This window comes from Trachurus japonicus, chromosome 5 (genome assembly GCF_045865225.1).
Source record: "Trachurus japonicus isolate A0001 chromosome 5, Traja_1.0".
NCBI lineage: Eukaryota > Metazoa > Chordata > Actinopteri > Carangiformes > Carangidae > Trachurus > Trachurus japonicus.
The window spans coordinates 34,390,661-34,414,132 of NC_140911.1; the positions used below are offsets into that span (position 1 = coordinate 34,390,661).

General features: G+C 41.6%; 1 protein-coding gene across 1 annotated transcript in view; it reads right to left on the bottom strand.

Moving 5' to 3' along the window:
* Positions 1-19,257, bottom strand: part of LOC146988046 (A-type voltage-gated potassium channel KCND3-like) — a 92,664-nt gene extending 73,407 nt beyond the window's left edge. The window contains exons 1-2 of the mRNA XM_085777675.1: positions 18,854-19,257; positions 16,808-17,980 (exon numbers count right to left, since the gene is read on the bottom strand). Of these exons, the coding sequence (XP_085633801.1) occupies positions 16,808-17,910 (1,103 nt within the window). The 5' untranslated portion in view covers positions 17,911-17,980; positions 18,854-19,257. The remainder of the gene's footprint in view (positions 1-16,807; positions 17,981-18,853) is intronic.
* Positions 19,258-23,472: the final 4,215 nt, after the last annotated feature.

Consider the following 23,472-nt stretch of genomic DNA (forward strand, 5'->3'; position numbering starts at 1 on the left):
CATTTTCTTAGAAGAAAACCGCTGCAATCACTTCCTTTGCGAATATGAATTAGCTAATTTGATGGACGTGCAGCTGCTTTTCATTCAAGTTAGATTACTCTCTTCACAAGTCAAGTCAGTGAGGGGGATTTAAATTATATGTTGTTTTTCGTTTGGTGCGATTGTGAAGTGTGTTCCAGCACGTGAATTAATAAACAACTTGGACAGCGTGAAGACGAAGAACAAACAACACATCTCACAGCTGGATCCCCCCCTTCCCCCATTTATCGAACCACAAACAGACTGAAAAACAAGAACAGGTTATTATTAAAGTCTTCCTATGATATCTTGTCATGAACATTTCAATGTTGTATGGGATGATGCCAATCTAACACATTACAACAGTACAAATTAAATAGCTCCTCAGGTCAGTTAAATAAACCAGCGTAGTAACCTTTCTGTTGTATATCTATCACCAAGGACGAAATAATAGAAATGTAACACCACCCCGCCACTTCCCTCTTCAATATGAATGTACTCTGCATCTTCATTACAACAAACTCAGAGACACTGATTGTTTTTGCCATCCAATCAGAAAGCTCATTGTGGTTATCGTATCTCATATCTTGCTTCATGAATGAAACACAGCCACATCATCACTTTCAATTCTGATGCAGAGGGAAAGAAATGAATTCTTGATTCAAGTAAATGTCAGGTGACCTACACTTTTTAGGCATCGGCCGATCTCAAAAAAGCAAATAAATTGATATTTACAGGCAAAGTGAAGAGAAAGCTGCTGCATGAATGCTACATTTGTATTTTTAAAACTCCCCGCTGATGAGTGGCACCACTCCTCATCAGTGAGGGGGATTTACGTAATTGAATCATCTTCTTGATTAATACCATCAGTCTAATCTCAGGAGTTGTGATGATTCAATGGATCTACAGTCTGTACTTCAGAGGAACACAATAGGACAGTGACTGAGTGTAGATAAAGAGATTTATTTTCAGAATAATATATGTATATAACTGCTGGTCACAATTGGGGACTGGAATGTGGCTTGCAATTTATGATGACTATTATTCAAATAGCAGTGTTCTTCCTGCCATTATATCGGGGACGTGGGGTCTTCTGAAAGTTTTAGAGGGCAGTATTCAAACTTTGTGAGTCTGTCGTGAGAGTCGAGTGAGCTGTAGTTGTGCTTGCAGAGCAGAGATGCACTCTTGCACCGGTGAGTTGTGCACTCACTCGCAGCTACTGTACTGTACTGTGCACTCCGGAGTTTGGTTTTATCTCATGATGCGTTGCGTCACGTGTGCCTGAGGGGTTCCTACTGTACGAGTTCAGCGACTTTTGACTCTGAACTGTTTGTGCAAGTTCAAATGCCCTCCAATTTCTCCAGTTGGCCTGGTTGCCCATTAGTTAGTCCTCCGGAGTCTGGTTGTCCATCTCCCTGATGTGCTAAAAGCTTGTCTGTTTGTTTGAGACAAAGCTTTTTTGTCTCTGAAAGTCTTAATTTTGCGTCCATAGTTCACATGTCCTCATTATTAACTTTGCTATATAAATGTAATCCATTATTATTATTGTTATTATTATCTTTAATGGCTTGTAACAGACATGGAGCTGTATTCTGCAGCTGTATTTCAGACAGTAATGGAAAACATGAATAAAGATGCTGCTGTCATTATTTATAATGTCTGGAATTCAAATGCATCTGGGCTAAGGTAGACAACACACACACACACACACACACTTTCATTATATAAGATTGACTTTTTTTTTTTTTTTCAAAGTGATGGACAGTAAAAGTTTCTTTTTTTCCCCTTTTGCATTTTAAGCTCTTCATTTCAATTTGACTGCATGATCAGTGAGCTTTGACACTCCTCGGAGTAACAGTGAAAGTATAATTGCACCACTACACTTTCCCACCCTATATCCTCCTTCACAGCACGCTGAAGGTTATTAGTACATTTTCTTTACCTTTTCTCTCAGCCAAACCCTTACCGGCTGTATAGTGAGATAAGGGCAGAGCATCTAAAAATATCCCACTCATTCGCAGCACAGAGCGTGTCTTGTCATTCAAGGTTCTTCTTTGTGCCCTGATACAAACATCTTGAGATAGCATGTACAAGATAACATCCCATCTTCTCTCTTCCTCACTGCCTTCCTCCCATTTCCTTTTTCTTTTATTTGACATTCACTCACTTCCTTTCCCTTTCAGCCTCCCTCCCCCCTACTCTCTTCCCTTTCCTTGTTCTTACCTTGTCTCATCCATCTCCTTTCCCATTTCCTCTCAGTGACATGTTGTTGGGTTGTTTTTATACTGTCAATTTTTAAAACTCTCATTCTTCTTTTACAGATTTTAGAACCTCTCCTGACTCTTGACTTTTCCTTGACCCTACATGTCATGTCTTTTCCGAACACTTTCCCCTCACTCTGTTGACCTTAGCGTGCCAAATTCAATGACATACACACACTCATCTGGCATGAAGACCAGGACGAGTGTCTTCGTGCCAGTGCTCTACCTCCACCCTGGCTGTGGGCAACGGCCTGGTGCTGTTCTCACTGACAGTGAGATCATACAGGAGCCGCAGGAAGCATGTCACAGGCAGTTTCACTAATTTGTAAAGCAGGCAACTAAACACCATCTTATGTAACTCAAGAGGACAACTTCAAAAAGTGCACCATGGGAAAGAAAAGGTTGAAATAAGTGTCATGTGTTTCTCTAATCAAAATGTACTGTTGCTTCTTGTTAGAAAAAAATTGGCATCAGCCTCACACACGCACACACACACACTCACAGCCCTGTCTGTCTGTGTTTCATGAGCAAGAAGAAAGATTAGAGTCACTAACAGCTCTTGATTAAGCGGAAAAGACTTTGTGAAGTGAGCTGACATGAAACAAAATCAGATGCAAAAAAAAAGGCTGTCACTCCTCTCACCACAAGTTTTGTTTAATCTCAATTAAAGGACCACTAAGTGATTTGTTGAGAAAAGGGGGAAAAGTTGCTTCAACAGGTTTATAATAGCTTGTTCTTATACAACAAAGCACGGGTACTGCTGCTTGAAGGCTGTTTACTGCTCAGGTTGTGCAAAGACAACATTTGTGCCTGTTGCCACTAGCTTTCTGTTTCCCTTTTCTTTTCTTTTTTTTACCGTGGTCGGGTTGTGAATTAATTAATCAATGCTCGTCTCCGGCCGTGTTGGGTCCGAGATTCAACAAGCCGGTCGGGGTCGGGTTTTACCGTTATATACCGGCACGGCAGTATGCTCATTTATCACCAATAAACACAGTAGATGAGGGTGAGTGACTGAGCTGAAGCTGTGTGGCGGGCGGAGGGGGGGCCGCGGTGTGGAGCATTGCGGGACTCTGACTGCAGCCGGGACTATCATGTCTCTGCTCCGTGACACTGCTGTGAGACTGACCGCCGGTGAGTGCTTTGACACGGTGCCGGGCACGGCAGCAACCGCTGATGGTTGAAAACAGTCTCCAAACCAGAAACGTCTGGAACAACATTGGAAAAGTCGCTTTTGATTTAAAAAAAAAAGAGCGCGAGAGAGAGACCCGCCGTTCCATGTAAAAAAAACAACAACAAAAAAGTATCACGTGTCATGACTTCCTGTATTTGGCCCTTCAAAATAAAAGTCCATATTGATTTTGACTTAATTTTGACAAGACAGGGCTCCAAATGTTTGTTTTTTTCCTGCGACCAATCGACCAATGAAATTTTGGTCAGCTAATGATTTTTTGGTCGACCAGGCAGTCCTAATTTATATATTATATAATATATATAGATATATTATTATAGTAATACAATTTTAAAACTTAATTTAAAAAAAATAATAATCGGCCGATTAATCGGTTATCGGATTTTTTTCCCCCTAATAATCGTAATCGGCATCGGCCCCAAAAAATCCATATCGGTCGGGCCCTAAAATAAACACCCATAATGTGTATTTTAGACCATTTCTTTGTATTAGTCTGAAAGAAGACATGTTATGGAAGCAAAATAGCCCAAAATCTCAAAATTGATAAGTGCATGAAAAAAACGATGTTTTTGCCTGCCGTGTCTCGCCTTAAGTAAGAAGGTAAGTAAAGTAAGTAAAATACAGAGATCACAGCACAATACATATAACAGCACAAATACAGGTAACTTCACATGTTGTTCTGATTCAGCTGCTGGTGTTTACCGTGCAGTCTGTATGGTGTGTTCACTCCTAAGGTCAGGTATAAAAAACAACCATTATAGGCCTACCTTATTGGCAAAAAAGTGCTAAACAATTAGGGCTAGAGAGAGAAAAGAGATGAAAGACAAAACAAGATGAAAGAGAAAAAAGAAATTGGAGTCCAGTAGCAGCAGAGACTGAGAGCAAACAGTTCGGCCTTTTCAAGCTGGATCGCTCTGAAGATGGTTGAAGGATTGTTCAGTGATGCCAGAATTGCTTTATTTCTGATAAACGGGAACATAAAATAATTGAATAAATGAATTAAAAACAAAGTTATTGAACTGATGTGCAATAACTTTGTTAAAGGAGGGGGGAATGGGTTCACTGTCATTATGTGACATTGTGTTGTGTTCAAGGTGTCTCACAACAAGTTTTGAATGAACTGTCTGCTCTCTCACTCTCACTTTTTTTCTAGCATCTTTCAGCTCATAGTTTTGGTTTTCACAGCCCACAGTGTTATTGTTTTGATTAGTTCCACTGCTCTCATCAGTGAAGTTTTCAGCCACAGCAGGCAGACAAGAAAGCTCTGATGAACCCAATCTGCACCAGCGACCCAGCATCAAACAGCAGCAACAAAGTTTCCAACTAATTGGTGAACGTACAGTATAGTGAATCATCTGGCAGCCAGAGAGCCAGGCTTCAGGATGAGAGGAGAAGAAGAAACACTTGAGTTTGCATTTGCATTGCCAGAAACACAACTTCATTGGCTTGATACTGTTGTTCTGTGTCTGCTGGATGTGTAATTAAGCGACTGTTTGTTAACATGTTTGCCTCTGTGTTTACAACAGGTGATGAAAAAGGAAAAAATAGTGCTTGAAGGAGGATTAAAGTTTAATAATACCTACTGTACCTGTCAATATAGGGATTCTCCAAATTGTTTGTTCTTGAGAGAATGGTGAGTGGGCGCAATGGACAGGTTTATGCTCGAAAAAGTGTCTGTCTATGTCCAGAGGTAAAAATGCTACAGTGGACAGTGTGGTGGTGATAAGCTGGTCGTACAAGGGAGAGGTGGACATGATACAGTAAGTGCTTAAATATGAGGATAACAGTGAACATTTCCCCAGACTAACTCAGCTGCACTGAGCCGACATGTTGAGTACCAACTGAAAAAGACAGGTTCAAACTCTGGGGATCGGTGATTTTGGGGATCAGTAATTGGACCAGTGATTTTTGTGCACATGTGGTGATGCTGCTTCACTCTGAAGGGAGAACTGATGGCAACAATGCAGTTTAAATGTAGGATGTGTGTGTGTGTGTGTCTATGTGTATGCTCGGATAAGACTGGTAAAAAAAAGAAAAAAAAAGAGAAACAGCGAGAAAGAGCAGAGGTCGTTAAGCTTTCTGGACATCACTATCCTTTCTAAGTTTAATTCTTTTTTAAATGAGTTTAGGTGTTAAATAAAACCATGTTGGAGCTAAATTAAATTCCACAGCTATCGTTAGAAAGGTTTCTATTAAAAAGGCGTTGTGTTGGGAAATTGGCTCCAAGTGGAACTTGGTCTGATAAAGGCAGGAATATTTCTACTTTCCTACAAGCTGCGCTCATTTTGACCCCATGGGTTCAGCAAAGCAGCAAAATAGCCCATTATTTCTTACTGAAAGCAGGCTGCCATAGAAAACCACCACGATATGAAACCTCTGATGATTTGTGTGAAAGAATATTCCCACTTAGGACCTATGCAGCGCTACATCCCAGTTCTGTTTCATCTTGGCACAGAGATCCTGAATTATTAACAAAACAATGTATGTCATTCCAGAATTAATTGGCATTTATTTCTTTTCTGAATGCCATCCAAACTCCTCCCTTGTGCTACCAATTATGCTTTATAGATACGATGTCTCCAGCACACAAATGCTAGGAAAATATAGAGATTTGCTTGCATACGTATAGCAAATCAAAAGGCAAAACACTTTGCACCGATCCAATTCTTCCTCACACATAGATCCCACATTTCGATAAAAAAAGCAAACACTCTATATGGTGCAAAAACTGACAGACTCAAACAGACTATTAATTCACCCTCAACATGAGAGTCTTTGTTCTACCCAGTGTTAATTAATCCCTTTACACAGAACCGGGTGCCAGGCTAAGAATGCAGTTAAGAATACCTTTCATCAAAACAAGGCCTGAGATTATTGCTCTCTATTGCTTTCCTTCTTGTGACCAAACTTCTCTAAACTTTCTTATTGTAGTTGGAGTTGGACAATTAACCTCATTGACATGTTCTAAAGTGTTCGTGAGGAACACAAACTTCAAGACAGAGCGCAGATGTATGCGGCTTATCATTTGTTGAAGACGCCAATTCCCAAATATCAAAGTAAACAACAACAATAGTGCTGTAACCTTGCACAGCTCCAAGTTATTTGTTTGTGGCTGAACCACAGTGATTTGGATCAATCAAAGCTGTACGATTGAGGAACTACAGACTGCTACAAATGACTGGTTCAATAAGAGTGACTTTTCTGGTCAAACTGTCCATGCAAAGATGACAAGAGTTGTTTACATACACGCTAACTAGCTCTCAAAGCCCCACAGACTGCAGTTTGTTGTTGTGTTTCCTCTTTGGCTCTCTCCTGCAACATCACATATTGACAGGTGGTTCATCCAGTTACCTACCTGATATTTTTTGAGCCCCCACCCCCCCACCCCACCAACGCTTTCCCAAACAAAGCCTTCACAGATGGTTCTGTGTGACGAACCATCTGTTGTGTCAGGTTAGCAAAGCTGACGCACAAGACTAAAAAAGCCTGTATGAGTATGTTTCATCTGTTTCTATGGAGGAATACATGTGTACGCTTCAGAGTCTTGATATGATGAGTCGATTCATTTATTTGTCAATTGGCAAAAAAACCCCACCAATAATAAATGATTAGTCATAAATGAGGCCAAATGCCAAACATTTCACTGGCTCCAGCTTCTCAAACGTTCTGTCTTTCTGCCTTCCATAATGCAGTCAATTGAATAGCTCTGGGTTTTGGAGTGTTGTTTGGAGAAAGAGACAGGTTTTTTTGTTTTTTTTCACTGAGTGACATTTTGATGAACATTAATTAAATGATTTCCAGGCAACATTGCCCCAAATTTGACAGTGTCGTGTTCAACAAGTCCTTCAAATGACATGACACCTCTGGTAATTTCCCTCCATCTTTTCAGCAAAAATAAAAACTTTTTTTTTTCTTTAATGTGATACTGTCATGGTTGAGGTTTCATTAAATGGCAAAAATGACTAGGTTTGAGTTTGGAAATCATAATGGTTTGAGTAGAAATTATTTGGCAAAGGTGAGGGAGCAATTCAAAGAAAGCAGTCTAATGTTTTCTTGACCAAACCATCGACCTAAACCCTCCAGTCTGCAGACTTTATCCTGCTGTAACACTATACTACCCCACACTGGGTGTATGCATGGACAGAAATATGTCTGTAAATTACATGGACCCGCATGGCTACACAGACAAAGTATAAAATTAACTCTGGCTAGATTGACTGGAAAATGTATTGCTCGATTAATCAATAATGAAAATAAGTTTAAGTTAAATTAGTTCCAGTACCTTAATAAGCATGTGTATGACGTGATGTGTTTTCTAAATGTGGAGGCAGAACCAAAACCGAAGCAACAGTGAATCAAATGAAGTATCTCAGTCACCTTCTACTCATTTCGACCAAATTCACACCACGGAGGTTTTGTGAACCTGAAGCACGATTCGTCTGACCTCTCTCTTCCTGCCTTTGGCCCCTAGGCCCAGTCCACTTTGTCTAATGGAGATGTTGAGCAGAGAACACAGAGGGGAGCGAGCTAAAAGTCTCTCTGAAGAAAAAAGCAGATTATATATAGCCACTGATTAAGGCAGAGATGGGAACATGACCTACATGCATAACAACATTTTCTCACTTTCTGCTACAGAACAAGCCTCCGTCCAGGACCAGGACTCTACAACTGGGAGAATCACTCTAATTATAAAACCAGAGTCAGATTTCAATGCACACCTCATTAATATTTCTCTCATTATTGGGTTAATAATGTTTTTAGAGGCGTGGGAGACTTGGGAGAGCCAGTGGCGTGCCAGTGAACCTTTGCTTCCAGTGCACCTGTCACGTCGCAGGTATAAGCGGCCGCTCTCATCCATTGTGCCTGTGTCGTGTATCAGATTATAGTTGGAACAGATAATTCCCTTTCATACACAGAGCCTGTGTTTCTCAAAATAGCTGTTCCCCTGGGAGACTCATGGGGATGAGGGGAGGAGAGAGATGGTTAGGGAGAGAAGGATAGGGGTGAGAGAGGGCTTCCTCCTTCCTCATCAATCTTTTGGGTCCTGTCCCACTGATGCCGACGGCTGTGTATCCGCTCGGCTCCGACTGCGCCAGCGCCAGCAGGCAGCCGCGGGGAGCGGACCTTGCTGAGATTCAATCCAGATCCCTTTTATCAGCCACCTGAGGTTGATTTAACACCCCTGTTCCTGGACAGTGAAAGCGGCTGATTATACAGCCAGCCAGTCCCCCCTCTCCCCCCCCACACCCCCACCTCATCTCCCTCAGCTACAGCCCATTACCCAGAACTGCTGTGCTGCACTGTCTGGGCTCACGCAGACACGGAGAGGACGCAGAGAGGCAGGTCATAACGGTGAGACAAGATCAAAGGCAGTAAGTACGTGTGTGAGTATTTGTGTCTGTGTGTGTGTGTGTGTGTGTGTGTGTGTGAATGATGCAGCATATCAATGAGTGCATGTTCTCTTTGAAAATCTGTATGAATTTGATCAAAATGTTGTCTGCCTTTTGTTTCAATTGTCATCATCAGAACTTATCATTTTGCTACTCAGTGTCTCAGCTCAGGTTGGGTTTAGAATGAGGATGCTGAGTGCACAATAAACTGGTCGCCTCTGTGTGTACAGTACTGTATGGATGTTTGCTGTGAAAAGCTTTGATATGCAGAAAATGAATAAAGCCATAAATGTATTCCGGCATCTTGTTTACTATCTGATGATGAAAGTTTGCTGCTTTGTGTGAAATAGAAATAAAAAATTGATTTAGAAGTAAAGAGAGTGCAATTTGTTTTATGTGTCAGCTAGATATGAATAGCCATTACACAAAAAAACACACGCTCGGTCATGATCCAACACTCACCCACACACATACACAGCTCAATCTACAAATACAAACAGTAGAGACTGGTGATCTTGATGAAGTGTGATCACTTTGATAAAACTGACTACACATACTAATTTAGAGCTGAAGAGGCCAAGAATGAGTGCCATGTTAACAGATTTCCTTTTCCATCCTGCGCCTTTTTACGTGCTTTGATGGATTATGGGTGACCTCATCACCTGAGCATATATCCTTTCAGCAGGTGAGCACATCGACATACCGTAAAACTTCAAATAATGGCCGAGTCCCAATTAACCGCCGGTCCCAATTAATTAACGCTCATCCCAAATAAGCACTAGGTCAAACATTGTTTTTCTGGTTGCCAAAAATTATTCTATGCAAATATACCCTGCCTAAACATAAACAAATAACCTTAAAGCAGAAGTAAGCGGAATATTTGTGTTAATATAAGTCTTAAATAGTTATATCTTCCGACGGCAATCACTTATATAGAGTGTTTGGTCTGAAACACGGGTCTGTCAGTCACTCTGCTCTGCTGTAAGACGAGGAGAAAACTTTCCTTGTATCCTACAACCTTTATCCAATGAGGAGAGAGAACGGCATAAAGGGGCGGTCCTCTCTGTGTGTGCAGCCAAGGGATGCGCGTGAATGTGGTGACGTAGGAACGAGAGCGGGGACTGCTAACTCCATCGGCTGACAGGAAGTTAGCCAGAATGACCCGATCGCTTACTCCTGCTTTAAACAAATTGAAAGGCGTGTCTCGAGACGTTAAAGACAGCAGAGGACAGACGAGACGCCTCTCAGCTGGTTGCTCCTGCCCGGTCTGTCCACTCCTCTCAGCCGCACATCAGCACCTGTGCTGGGCTGCCCAGTGTCGGCTCGGCTCGCTCCTTGTTTTAAATGACTTATTACTCCTTTGAAAAGTAGCGTAAACTATTTACTGTTCTTAATTAGTTACCTTATGTTGCATTAGTTACTTCATTCCCTCAAAAAAAAAAAAAACAGATGGCGGAGCAAGCCAACACTGTGTAGCCCAGGACAGGTGCTGAAGTGTGGGAGAGGAGTGGAGAGACTGGGCGGATCAGGAAGGGCGGAGGACCGACATGAGTGGGGGTCTCGCTCTCCTGGTACCTGTGCGGGCCAGGAACGCGGAGGTCAGCGAGACCGAAAACGAGTCTGCCCCAACCGTCTTCAATGTCTCGAGAAACACGTTATCGTTCCACCACCGCCTGCCGCCACGGAGTGAAGCCTCTCTTTCCCCAGAAGGAGATCCAGTAGTTATTATATCTGGTGAGGTTTAGGTTGAATGGAGACACACTAGTGTTGCACAGGGGCCCGATACCGCACTAAAATGCTGGCATCGGTATCGACGAGTAAAACAAATGACGCACCGATGCCATTTACTGATATGAACGCTGCGCCTTGTGTCTTCTCTCGCCCGACACTCACTGCTGTGTGATCACACGTGTTCAGTGCATGCCAAGCCAAGTAAGGATGTAAACAATTCAATTAATTGCAGTTAATCCTTTTCAAGGAGTTTTTTGTGAAATGTAAACAAGCAAAGCCGACATAAAGTAGCGGGATCTCTATTTAAATGTGTGCGCACCGCACTGAGCAGCGCACTGAGCACACACAGGGGAGAGAGGAGGTGAGAAGAGACAACAACACTGTTACCTGCTGTATACTGGCCTCAGGCTGTACCATCGCTAACACACAGAGACCAGTGTGTAACGAGTCAAAAAGCCGCCGTCACTGAGCTGCCAAACCGACGCGGGTCCGGTGTGTTTATCAAAGCTTGTTCGCCGTGCTCAGACACCGGTCGATTTGAGCTGAGTTCAGGCTGCAGTGACGGCGGCTTTTTCACTCGTTACACACTGGTCTGTGGCCAGTAGCCTATACAGCAGGTAACAGTGTTGTCTCTTTTCACCTCCTCTCTCCGTGTGTGGTGCGCACACATGTAAATAGATCCCGCTACGTTATGTCGGCGCGGTCGCTACCGGAGCTTAATTAAAAATAATTTTAAAAAGCGCTCGTTGCGGTGCAGCTGAGAGCAGCGGAGTTTCCTCTGCTGCAGCTGATCAGCTGACATGTGGTCAAGACGAAGCTACAGAGTAGACCTGTCACTGTCACAGGTGTCTCTCATCTCATCTCATTATTATAGGACTTCAACCTCAGCGCTCTGTCTTCAGACCTGTCCCTGAACATCACACATGGACAGCATGGAGTTGCCTGTGTGATTGGTTACTGAGTTTATTAATGTTTACATCAGGCTGCGTTCAACCAATCAGTTTATGCTACTGTTATTTATGTATATACAGTAATCATTAGTGTAGTGGCAGGAAAGACCATTTCATGTATCAAATCTATTGTTTTGGTCAAGTCAGAGGAAAAATGTTTGGGGTGTGTTTACTGTTCCTAAATGTAAAAATGCGTTATATTGGACCCTCAACATTATTTAAAGGTTAAATAACGTGTTACTTAAACATTTTTACCAGGTAGGCAATAAAAAAGTTCTACTGGATTATAGTATTAGAAGAAAAAAAGCTCTTATATATATTTTTTTCCAAACTGTGTGGTATCGGAACGGTATCGGTATCGGCAGATACTGCACAGCCGGGAATCGGAATCGGTATCGGGGGCCAAAAAATGGTATCGGTGCAACACTAAGACACACTAAAGGCAGGTCCCTAATAAACGCCTGTTAATTTGAGCAATTTAAAGCAGATATCAGTGGAATGTTTTTGTTAATATAAGTCCTAAATAGTCCTATTTTCCGTCAGCAATCACTTACATGAAGTATTTCAGCCTAAACACGAGTCTCTCCGTCACTCTGCTCTGTTGTAACCCGAGGAGAAAATTTTCCTTGTGGGATACAAGTGTTATCCAATGAGGGGAGAGAACGGCATGAAGGGCTGTGTGTGCAGCCAAGGGATGCGCGTGAATGTGGTGACGTAGCACGAGGACCAATTGATGCCTGACAAGGGCGGGGGCTGCTAACTCATGGTGCGTTCAAGGAAACTCGTACTTTGTGTTTTTCCTTCCTGTGAAGTCATACCAGTTCGATCTGGTACGAGTTCACGGGTCGGAAGTTACGAGTGGCCGTTATAGGGAACTTTCACAGACAACAGGACGGTAAAAACACGAGCTACGGGTTACCTGGAACGCTACCAAGTCGTAGTTGTGACTTGAAGCTGTAACTTACGGTTTCAAAAGCCTGCCTTGAACACAGCATTAGCCGAAACGGCCGTGCCACTGATATCTGCTTTAAGCAAATAAATGCCTGGGCCTTTTTTTGGCAGGAGGGCACAAAAAAGCCCAGCACACGATACCTATCTTTTAAACAATGCCAGTATAAAAGTCTCTATTGAATTGATTGTGTTGAAAATCCAGATAACACTGACAGTATGGAATAAAAGGTCAGATTATTTTTTCAAGAAAAGAAAATGGAATGATTTTTTGGATATTGGTTTCTCAGTGGAAATACTGAACATCAACACTCGCAGAATGCTTGTTTTAGCCTTGAACATGCATCAACTGATAGTTTTCACCAACTGCAAACGACTGTCCTTGGTTAGTGATGAGGATCACCATTGTTGGGGCTGTAGATGCTCTCAGTGCTGCTGCCTATTGTGTGTGAGGATAGAATGGTTCCACACTCAAACTCATTATTCAGGGTTCAGAATTTACATAACACATTCACCTTGGCATTTCTATCCTTTACAGTGTTTAATACAAAGGACTTGTAACACACATACTGTAGCACAGGTAATGGTGGGTACTACAGGATAATCAGGCCGATTTTTGTCCTAAGAATCTGTTCGTGTGCGGTGTGCTGCGTAGTGCAGACTACACACTATAAGATCAGAAGAGAAAGATCTTGTGCGATCTGTCTTTTGTTATCATCAAGTGTGTGGTCTTCTAATCTGTAAAGGTTTGAATAATCCTGTAATGTGTGCCAGCCTTTAGGAAAGGGTTGTTCTATTCTGGTATGGAGATTCTTCCTTGACTTTTCAAATGGTTTCCATCTCTTTATTTGAGAAACAACAAATCTCCGACACACTAACCTCAATCAACAGCTCTCTGCTCTGAAACAACAGCATGGTTGCTTTAAATTACAGAAAGTTGCCAGTTGAAACATGTCACTCCTTGGCAGGGAAATGGACTTACTGGACTTTGTTGGCATTCCAAGCCTCAAGGTCGCATCATAACCTTGGTAAGGGTCAACTCAGGTGCAGCACAACCCGCCCACACATTGTCCTGTTCAGTGTTTACTCAGCAGATCATTCTCAATAATGAATAAAATCACAGGACTTCTAAGTAAACAGGCTTTAAATCTCTCAGTCTGTAGTCGTGTTTGGAGAATCTGTAAAAGTGACTGCGATGATACTTAATTTAACATTCTTTTGGGAATGGAGGTCCTCATTAATAGTTAAAGGACAGGTTCATATTTTCCATAATTATACAATTATGGATTTGAGTTCTGGTTGGTAATTTGATTCTGGTGCAGGGTGGCGGACTCTGCCACTGATAATGAAAAGTACCAGAGAGGTAATTACAAACTGTATTGAATGGACTGAACTGCCGAGAAAAAACTGCCATAAATAGTATCAAAAAATGGGCCTTTTAAAGAATACAAACATATGTTGAGTTATTGGTAGTGGCAGACGAAGTGCTACGACCCTAAAGTAAAAGTTCCAGTGTAAAATGCTTAAGTGCTAGTAAAAGTATTGCACGGAAAATCCTAGAGTAAAAGTATGTAGGCTAATATTAGCAGCAAAATGTATTAATATACATATATATATATATATATATATATATATATATATATATATATATACATATATTGCATATTAAAGGCCCTTATATATATGGACGTGATGAATTATATATATATATATTCACCGGCGATGCGAATATGTGACGGATGCAACAATTATAAACCAAAGTGTCGGGTCGGCCACTGTCATCTTGTTACCACCTCTACTGCAGTACATGTACCTCCAAAACAGCAGCGCACTATCTGATCAGTATCTCATACTATAGCTGAGTTGTTTGCCGATGCTTCACCACACTGTCCTTCATTTCATTGTCTTTGTAATGTTCGTGTCCCTTGTCAAACAAGACAAGGTGATGAGAGACACAGGTTGTTGACAGTGTTGTCATGGTGTTCTGTAGGGTTGTGATGTACCTCCTTTTAATGTGACATGATTGGTCAAAGCGTTCAGTCATTGAAAAATTACCCTAACTCCTAAAAAAATGATGACGCATTTTCAGTCAGTTTGAAGGACTCATGATGAAAACCAGAGTTTGAAAAAAAATCTGATGTGCGAATTACATATAGTCTATACGTCCCTGGTGTCTAAGGGCCTTAAGACTGAAGAATGTAAAGTTGTACATACTGTAGAGGGACAGCAGGAAATTCTGAGGCATTGTCAGATAATTTATCCATCTTTGATTTTTGGTGAGATTTTGACTCATTTGAACATTCATTGAAAGGAAACCAAGGGACAAGTTAAGAAAGGGAGGTGGAGCTGTTAGAAGCCAAAAAGATTGGAAACTACTGGTTTAATTAAAATCTATTGTACTTTAAACGGTCTTTAAAGGGCTCTGCAAGAATGTGCTCTTACTGTATGTTGAGTTAAAGTTAATAAGAAGCCTCAGCAGTCTGAGGGTCTCCCAGTGTTACAGTGGAAATCCATTCTTTTATACCTACACAGACTGTATTTCCTTGATGAGCTGCAGGTGTGGGAAAACAACAATGAACATCTGCGCTAAAAATCCACCCAGAGAACGAATCAACAACAGTTCTGATACCTGATTGATGTAGTAAGTGGTGGGAAGTAATTCATTGGTGAAAAATAACAGATACTCACTGGTTACAGCTTCTGAAATGTGAGGATGTAATGTTTTCTGTGTTGTACTGTATGAAATAATGTTACAACCACTGCATCCACTGCAAACATTTAGGAGATTTAGGAGACAAAGCATGAGGGGGGAAATCCCCTCACAGCCAGTATGGATAAGAATGAGGAATCACATTGACCAAAAAGCCCTTTCACAGTAAATGCAGGCATGTGGGTATGAGGCAATGTTAATGCTTTTCCTGCCTGATTTCTAGCTATCTGTCCTCAGAAATATGCCTATCTATCTATCTATCTATCTATCTATCTATCTATCTATCTATCTATCTATCTATCTATCTATCTATCTATCTATCTATCTATCTATCTATCTATCAGTGGTGTAATCATTTTATTCTAAAGGCAGTTTTGCATTTTTACTATACAGTACACAGTGAGACCTAGAAAAGAGACAAGCTGAAAAATGATTTTCAGGAACTTATCATTATTCTTACACTGTGCCTTCATAAGAGTGCTTCACTCACCCTGACTTCAGCAACACTTTCAAGTTCACCCTGCCATTCATAGCACTGCATCTCAGCGAGCTTGTGTGAAAGATTAAGAGCATAGTGGAATCATAATAAAGGTGACAGAGGATCTCTCAGGGGACACCTCGCCTCCAGGCATGCAGCAGAGAGCTCTAACTTTCTAATGTATTAAATTAATTTCACACAAGGCATCTTTACACAGAATGTCTAAACCATAAATACAGTGCTTCTGGTCTGGGACCAATTAGGAGACGAATCTGTCAGAAACACAGTGTAAAAAATTTTTTTTCCCCCCTTGAATAATAATCAAACTGAACAAAATCCTTATTACCTATTAAAAAGAACATAAGGAGATGTGTCACTTAAATGTCACAAGGGTGAAAAGGTGGAAAAATGATGTTTGTTCATTGGGTAGTTCTACATCGGTCGACCTCTTGTTCGTCTAATTTGTCTAGCACCAGTACAATTTCAATCATAAAGGTTCAGCCTGCTCTTTCACATCTGAGGTCAGGCTACAGTACATACTGTACTGTACATCATTTTCTCAAGAGGCAAGGAATTAAAATGGAAAGAAAGAAATTTCAGTATTCCCACATAAACATATAGACATATAGATAAAAAGGAACTAAATATATATGACTGTATATTAAACAAGTCCTTGAGACACACACAAACATGCATTGCATCCAGGCATCTATTCAGTACCTTCCTGTACTATTGTATGCATTCAACTGTTTGCTTCTTTGGCAAGTCTTAAGTGAGGTAAACAAGATGCCACGAGTGTTTGTGCTGGTAGATAAATGCTACGCTGCCCACCATTACTCACACTGGCAGCCTCAAATAAGCTGTAGTGTACTGAGTTATGTGGGCGGGCTGTCTTAATTCCCTCTTGAAATTCAAAGTGTTTTTCATAAATTATTCAATTTATATAAAAATACACAAGACAATCATCTAGTGCATTTATTAACATCATAACCGGCTGTTTTGGTTCTGTAGCACAGGGAACAAGAGGTTAAGGCTTCTTAGGACGTGTACACATGTATTACAGTAACCTGGGCTTGTGTGTGTGTGTGTTTGTCTGTCAGTGTACGTGGGTGTGCATGTGTCTATTACTCACCCCAGCGTCGTCATGGTGACAATGGTGTACCAGAAAGAAGCCGGGATGCTGGTGAACTTGGTGGAGCTGGAGCCCTTCTCCGCATAGAACATGACCGTGGCGAAGATGATGATGGCCATGGTGAGAGAGAAGAGGAGGAAGCCCAGCTCTGACGCGCAGCTCTTCAGCGTATAACCCAGGATCCGAAGGCCCTGCGAGTGGCGGGAGAACTTGAAGATGCGAAACACTCGAAACACGCGCAGCGTCACGAAGGCGCCGCTCACGTCCTCGTTGTTGGTCATCACCAGGCCGATGTAGTACGGCAAGATGGCCACCACGTCGATGATGCTCATCACGGAGCGCATGAAGCGGTAGCGGCTAGGCGCGGCGAACAAGCGCAACAGGTACTCCACTGTGAAGATCATGACGCAGGCCGTGTCCATGCAAAAGAACGCCACGGTGTAGCGCTCGCCGCATGGCATGTCCTTCTGGTTGGCAGTGGAGCCGCACGGCACCGTCTCCACCACGTTAGTGATGACTGAAATGGCAATGAAGAAACCAGTGACGTAGTAGAAGACCAGGGCCATGGTGGAGGTGTGGGGGTTCTCGAAGGCTCGCCACATGGTTTCCCTAAAATTCATGTTGGGCAGCTTCATGTCCTTGTTCTCCTCCTGATCATCCTGCAGCCGCTCTAAATTCTCCCTCTTTCTGTCCTTGTACTCTTCGTAGCAGCAGTCGCCGATGATCTCAGGGATAATACCGAAGAAGATGAGCTCCTCGTCGTAGGCTGAGATGCACTCGTGACGGGGGTAGTGGAGCTTCCCCGTCCGGTAGAAGTTGAGGATGCTTCTGAAGGCATCAGGGTCCCGGTCAAAGAAGTACTCCTTGATTTCCTCATTGTAAAAGAAGTCCTTTTCAGAACTGCCCAGCAGGGTGTCTGGGTAGCGGTCCAAAGTGGTTCTCCAGGTCTGAAAACGCCGGCCACTGACATTGAGGATGATCAGCTCGTCCTGTCTCTTGCTGTTGTCTCTTGGGGCAACAGGCATGGGGCAGTTGGCAACGGGCATCCAGCCAATGGCTGCTGCCCTAGCAAATGGGAGCCATGCTGCTACTCCTGCTGCCATTGTGATGGAGAGTCTTCAAAGAAAGTCCTCCTCACCTTCAGACTCAACTTGCCTCGAAATAAACTGGCATCTGAGAGGTAAATGGTAATTGAAAAAAAAGAAAGAAGAGGAAACATAAAGCTGAAAACAGCAGTACACAATATGATTAACCACATTATCAGTGTTTGCAAATCAACATTTGGTAAAAAAAAAAAAAAAAAGGAGCAGCATGAAACCCGTGACATTTCAGGTTCCAAATGACTTTTCCCCTCCATTAAATTTCCAGTCACATTCCCCTGCTTTCTGTCCAAATCCACCAGAACCTGCCCGAAAATGTCATCCAATTTTGTGGAAAGACAGCTGGTGTATGGGTACAACTAAAGCACAAGGTCAACCAGAGAGGCACCACACAGGTAAAGATGATGTCTGACCTCAGTGAGAAGTTTATTGTGTACTTCCCGCTGATATGTGAAACCTGCAACAGTTTGTACTGCATTTATGAACCATTTATGGATTTCTCTTTCTCAGTTCAACTTAAAACAACAGAAACACCACTATCAAAGAAACAATCATACACCTAAGGTCCTAAACAGCATGGTTAGACTCACTGACGGTCATGGACTGAAACAGACCTGTTGAATCATGTTAATCTGCTCCAGGTTTGTCCACACGGAAATATTATTGTAGATTTCCATTCAGTTAATTCAAAAGTAAATGACCTGATTCAGCTTCTGCAGTAACAAGTCGGATCATCCTGCCTTTAGAAGTCAGTGAACTGCGTTTCTATACATCATGAAAATATTAAAAACTTGAGCAAAAAAGAAAAAGGTTTACGCACTGAAAACACATTAAATCGCCAAAACACCCTGTAGGGGAAAAAACGCACCAGTTCACCTGACGTGCTAAATTTGGGAAGATTCTTAACAATAGCTGAAACAACAAGGAATAGAGCGAAATAACTCACCGATGAAAGTGGAAGAGGGAACACGATCCCAGCTCTTCCCTGCAGAAACAGAGGAGTTTCTATGAAGACCGAGTACTAGTAGTTAACAAGTGCGCGCGGAGAGGCTCGGATCCATCCAGCGGGATGAAGCAGCGAGCGGCACCTCTCCTCCTCCTCCTCCTCCTCTTCCTCAGTCTATCGACAGACTCCTCTAACACCGAGCAGCGCGCCAAAAAGAAAAGACAAAAAGCAACCAAAAAGCAGATTTCACCAGTCTTTGGAATCCACAAGTGAGTTAGAAGAAACGATCAGTAGCGCCGGGGTCTGTGCACATCCCCAAACTGTCTCTACATCCTGGCCTCCTTTGTTTTACCGTCAGTGTTTGGAAAGTGTGATGTGGAGGAGAGGAGCAGCGCGCTTCCCTCTGCTCGGCACAAAGTACAATGTGCGTCTCTCACCCTCTTCCTCTCTCTCTCTCGCTCTCTCTCTCTCGGTGTCATCAGCCCTCCTTTCCCTCTGCCTCACTTCACCATCATATGTAACACACTCAGCCTGTCACTTCTGCTCAATCCAATAATGTTCCTCTGCATTGCTTACTTAAGCAGAATACTACAGCATGGTGATGGTGGGGAAAATAATCAGTCACAAAGGAGGTTTTAAAAATGCCAACAGTGACTGCGGTGTAGTGAGCGGTGGAAAACAGGCTTTTGGGAGACCATTAAAGTAAACTAATTCTATCTGAGGAGTAATGTGATATCCCAAAGATAAAACATTACTCTTATTTTTCATATAAGCATGTGAAGATGACAGGACTCTCCTTCTGAGGACTGTTGGACACCGATCAACCACCCAGACCTCCCCTATTTTAACACAAGGTCACATTTCTTTAATGTAAGGAAAACCATCCTTCTCCTAGAACCTCATATAGGGAGAAAAATCTATTATAAAACAGAATAATGATAAACACTTTATCAGGCTTATCCTGTTGGGAACGTTCCCCAGGAATACTACAAGGACAAGATAAGGGGGAAAAAATTGAAGAAATATCTCCAGCAATATGACACACTTTGATTAGATGTTTTTTGTCTCAGTTTTGCTTATCAGGGATTTATTTCTTCCAAAGCAGCCACACTATCAGAAGCCAGACTTCCTTCAGGGATGGCTAACTCTAAAAAGACACAAACCAAAGGTATCACTAAACAAGAATGCCAGTGGTGGATAGGTCTGCAAAACCCCAGAATATATCCAATGACCATGTCCCACCCACTGCCAACCTGCAATCACTATCTTTAAAGATACAAACGGTGGTTTCCTTCAAGAAGATTAGACTTCAGTAAATGCCAAATCCTGACCTCCACACCCTTATTTTTCCAACTCTGCACATATGGGACACACTTCTTGCACTGGCTGTGAATACTGGCACTGGATGTAGATCATGAGATGCAAGATTGTGCAACATGGATGCAACATGTGTATGCTTATATAAACAATTCATAATGCAGCACGCTGAGTGTCACAGCCGCCCTCTATAATGCAGTGGACAGTTGTGAAAATGTATGTCTAAGAACGTCCTGTTTTTTATTATATAATATTAAAAAACGGTTATTTTGGGCATGGTCATTTTAGACATATGCAATATGCAAGCAATAAAATGGTTGCTTTTTGTGAAATTTCTGTCAAAATTAGATGATGAAAGGGACACGCCATGTGCAATGCATTGTGCTATAGTGGCGCATATTCCTGGACGAATAGACGGTGAAATCAAACAAAGCGTTTTACATGCAGTGCAGCTTTTATGGCCCCAGGAGCTCTGGCGGCCTGGAGCAGTTTCCTGCTTTGCCTGGTTGATAATCCAACCCTGGCTTTTAACCTTTAACTGAATTAAGAGTGTAAAGCACGTTGAGTAATGCTATATATTTTTTTAAATTTCATGACACCACTTATCATGGATCACATTCCCTATAGGGAGCAATGAATTATAAACTCCTCTCCACTTTTTTGTGGGTTTTTTTTTCCAGTTTTTGTTTTCTTCTTCTTTTTTTTTTTTTACTTTGTTTTCATGCGAAGTAACAAATAGCAGTTTTATGGTGTAGAGTTTGAATTATACATAAGATACAGTGCTTTGTATGAATGGAGTGTAAGTCTCAGAGTTAAACAGCACTAAAAACTCCACCGTCCTTTTTCCTCAAACAAACCTTCATCATCTAACAGAGTGAGTGTCAAAGGAAGTCCTATAGAGCCCCATATCAGAGAGGAAGAAGCAACGAACCCCACTGGCTCTCCCTCACCAACTCACACTTCAATCCCAGGCACCACGGTCTGTACATAGGCACCTCGGGGGACTGCTGAGGTTGGACGGAGAAGGTCTTTCAATGGGTGGCCTTGTGCATGGCTGTTAGAGGAGAGACGGGAGGCAGAGGAAGAGAAAGAGAAAGAAGGAGGGGGGGGCTGTGTGTGGCCTGGGTGTTAAGACAGATAGGCTATTGATGGACTCCAGTACATTCAGATGCTCAGATGAAGTTCTGGCACATCGTGTAAAATATTCATGAATTGAGTCTTTGAACATTTTTTTAGATGCAGGGTTTCTCTCACAAAAAACTCGCTTTTGTTGTACCAGTGGTCTTGAAGAACTGTTGAGCTGGAGATTGAAAATATTTTTTAGGTATTTTTTTTTCTGTCCTTTTCTTTTTTCTTTAAAAAGTATCTTTTTTCTTTGGCGTAAACTATTCATTTTTAGTGAGCACTGACTACGGTCGATGCACTGATCCACTCCAGAATTATCATTAGAGAAGTTGAGCACAAATTTATATTACATACAGTAGACCTCTTTAGATGCATCACTACTTCCCTACATGAGACGTAGCACGTAGAATCTCTCTTCCTTTTGTCTTCAGCAGATTATTCTTTTTGCGGGGATTTTTTTCATCATCATTTAATCTACCAAATGCCAGCATAGCCCTCTCAGTGCAGTGGATCATTCTCTCCACTCATTCTTCTCTTTGTGACATGTTCAAACCTCTGGGGTGGCAGCTGAACTTTAGAGAAGATCACTTACAAGCAATTTTTCACAACACTTCCAGTGAGATGACGCCAGTCTAGGATTTCCTATTTTCCAAAAAAGGAGAAGTCGAGTCCAAACGACTTTTGTTCCAAATTCATATCTTGAGAAAATAACTGAGAAAATAAAAAGTAACAGACTAAATCCTTTTCCATTGAAGGACATGGATATGCAAATAGCTTTGCAAGCACGTTGTCCGACGTATTTCAAATACAATGTCCTTTCGGTACTGTAATACAACTTTGTTTATTACATTTTTTTTTTTAAATCCTTCCTTTTCTAACATATTTTTTCCCCCACAGTACTGAATTTGAATTTTCTTTTATTCATGTGTCACACACCAGCCCAGCCTATAATGGCTTACAAGACAAAGATTTCATACTCATAGCCAGCAAACATAATCGACACAAAATAAACCAAACCAAGCCACATAGATTGTAAATTTCAAGTAGAATTCACAAAATTCATTTTTTCTTAATTTCCAAGCACTTTTTTACAAAAGTAGCTATAGTAAAGACCCCTTCTCTGAAACCATTCCAACTTAACCTCATCATAAATCCAAACCAACACAGGCTTCACACTCTGCATCTTCTTAAATAAAAACTGCCTGGCTTAGTCATATAATGGATAATGAAACAATGAAGTTCATCCACCATCATATTTAGATTACATACAGTATAGAGTCTTCCCTCCTCAGGCACAGAGTTAAACCTTCCTACTTATGCCAGAGGGAGAATCCCAGACCTCAGCTGAGCACATAGAGATCTTTTGGATCTATCCAGTATGCGGTTCTGGACAGTACACATTTTTCAACTGAGAATAAGTTCTGTGTTTTGATGTCATTAGCCCATTTTTCTTTATACTCAAGAAATAACTTATGCTTAACAAAATTAACACTACATCGCAAACCATTTGTGTAGATGTATTGCTGATCCGCTTCATTAAAGATAGCAATCATTTCACGACACCAAGGATAGTTATGTACTTTAAAAACCTTTTTGGTATTCTACCCTCAGGCATAGAAGACATGCAATTCCAGAGCCTAAGCATTTCTCCCTTCTGCTTAATCAAACAAGGTTCCCAACCCATGTCACCTTGGAAAGCTAATACAGGAGTAAATTTGTGCACACATAAGAAACAACGAATAGCCCTGTTTTGAATAGCATTCACCTTGGATAACTCCTCCATATTCCAGCTGCACACCAAATCAGAGAAACACAGCCACATCATAGAGCTTTGAAAAGGCATAACCAAGATCTTTACAGTTCTTCATACTTATAATAGTGCCTAATGCCCTGGCTGCTGTATCAGTAAGGGTATTAATACATCCAGGGTGAAGCCAAGGTATTTGCATAAACTTGTGTAATATAATGGCTTAACTTTAACATTAAAATTAAAGGAGCTTCTGTTTTCTGAAATGTATGACTTGAGTTTTCCCTTGATTAACTGACATTCTCCATTTCTGGCACCAATGATTATCAATGTCTAACAGTGACTGTAACTCCGCCTCCCTCTCTACCAAGATAATGATATCACCCGCATACAGAAGTATATTTAATTTCATATATCTTCATTTTTAATT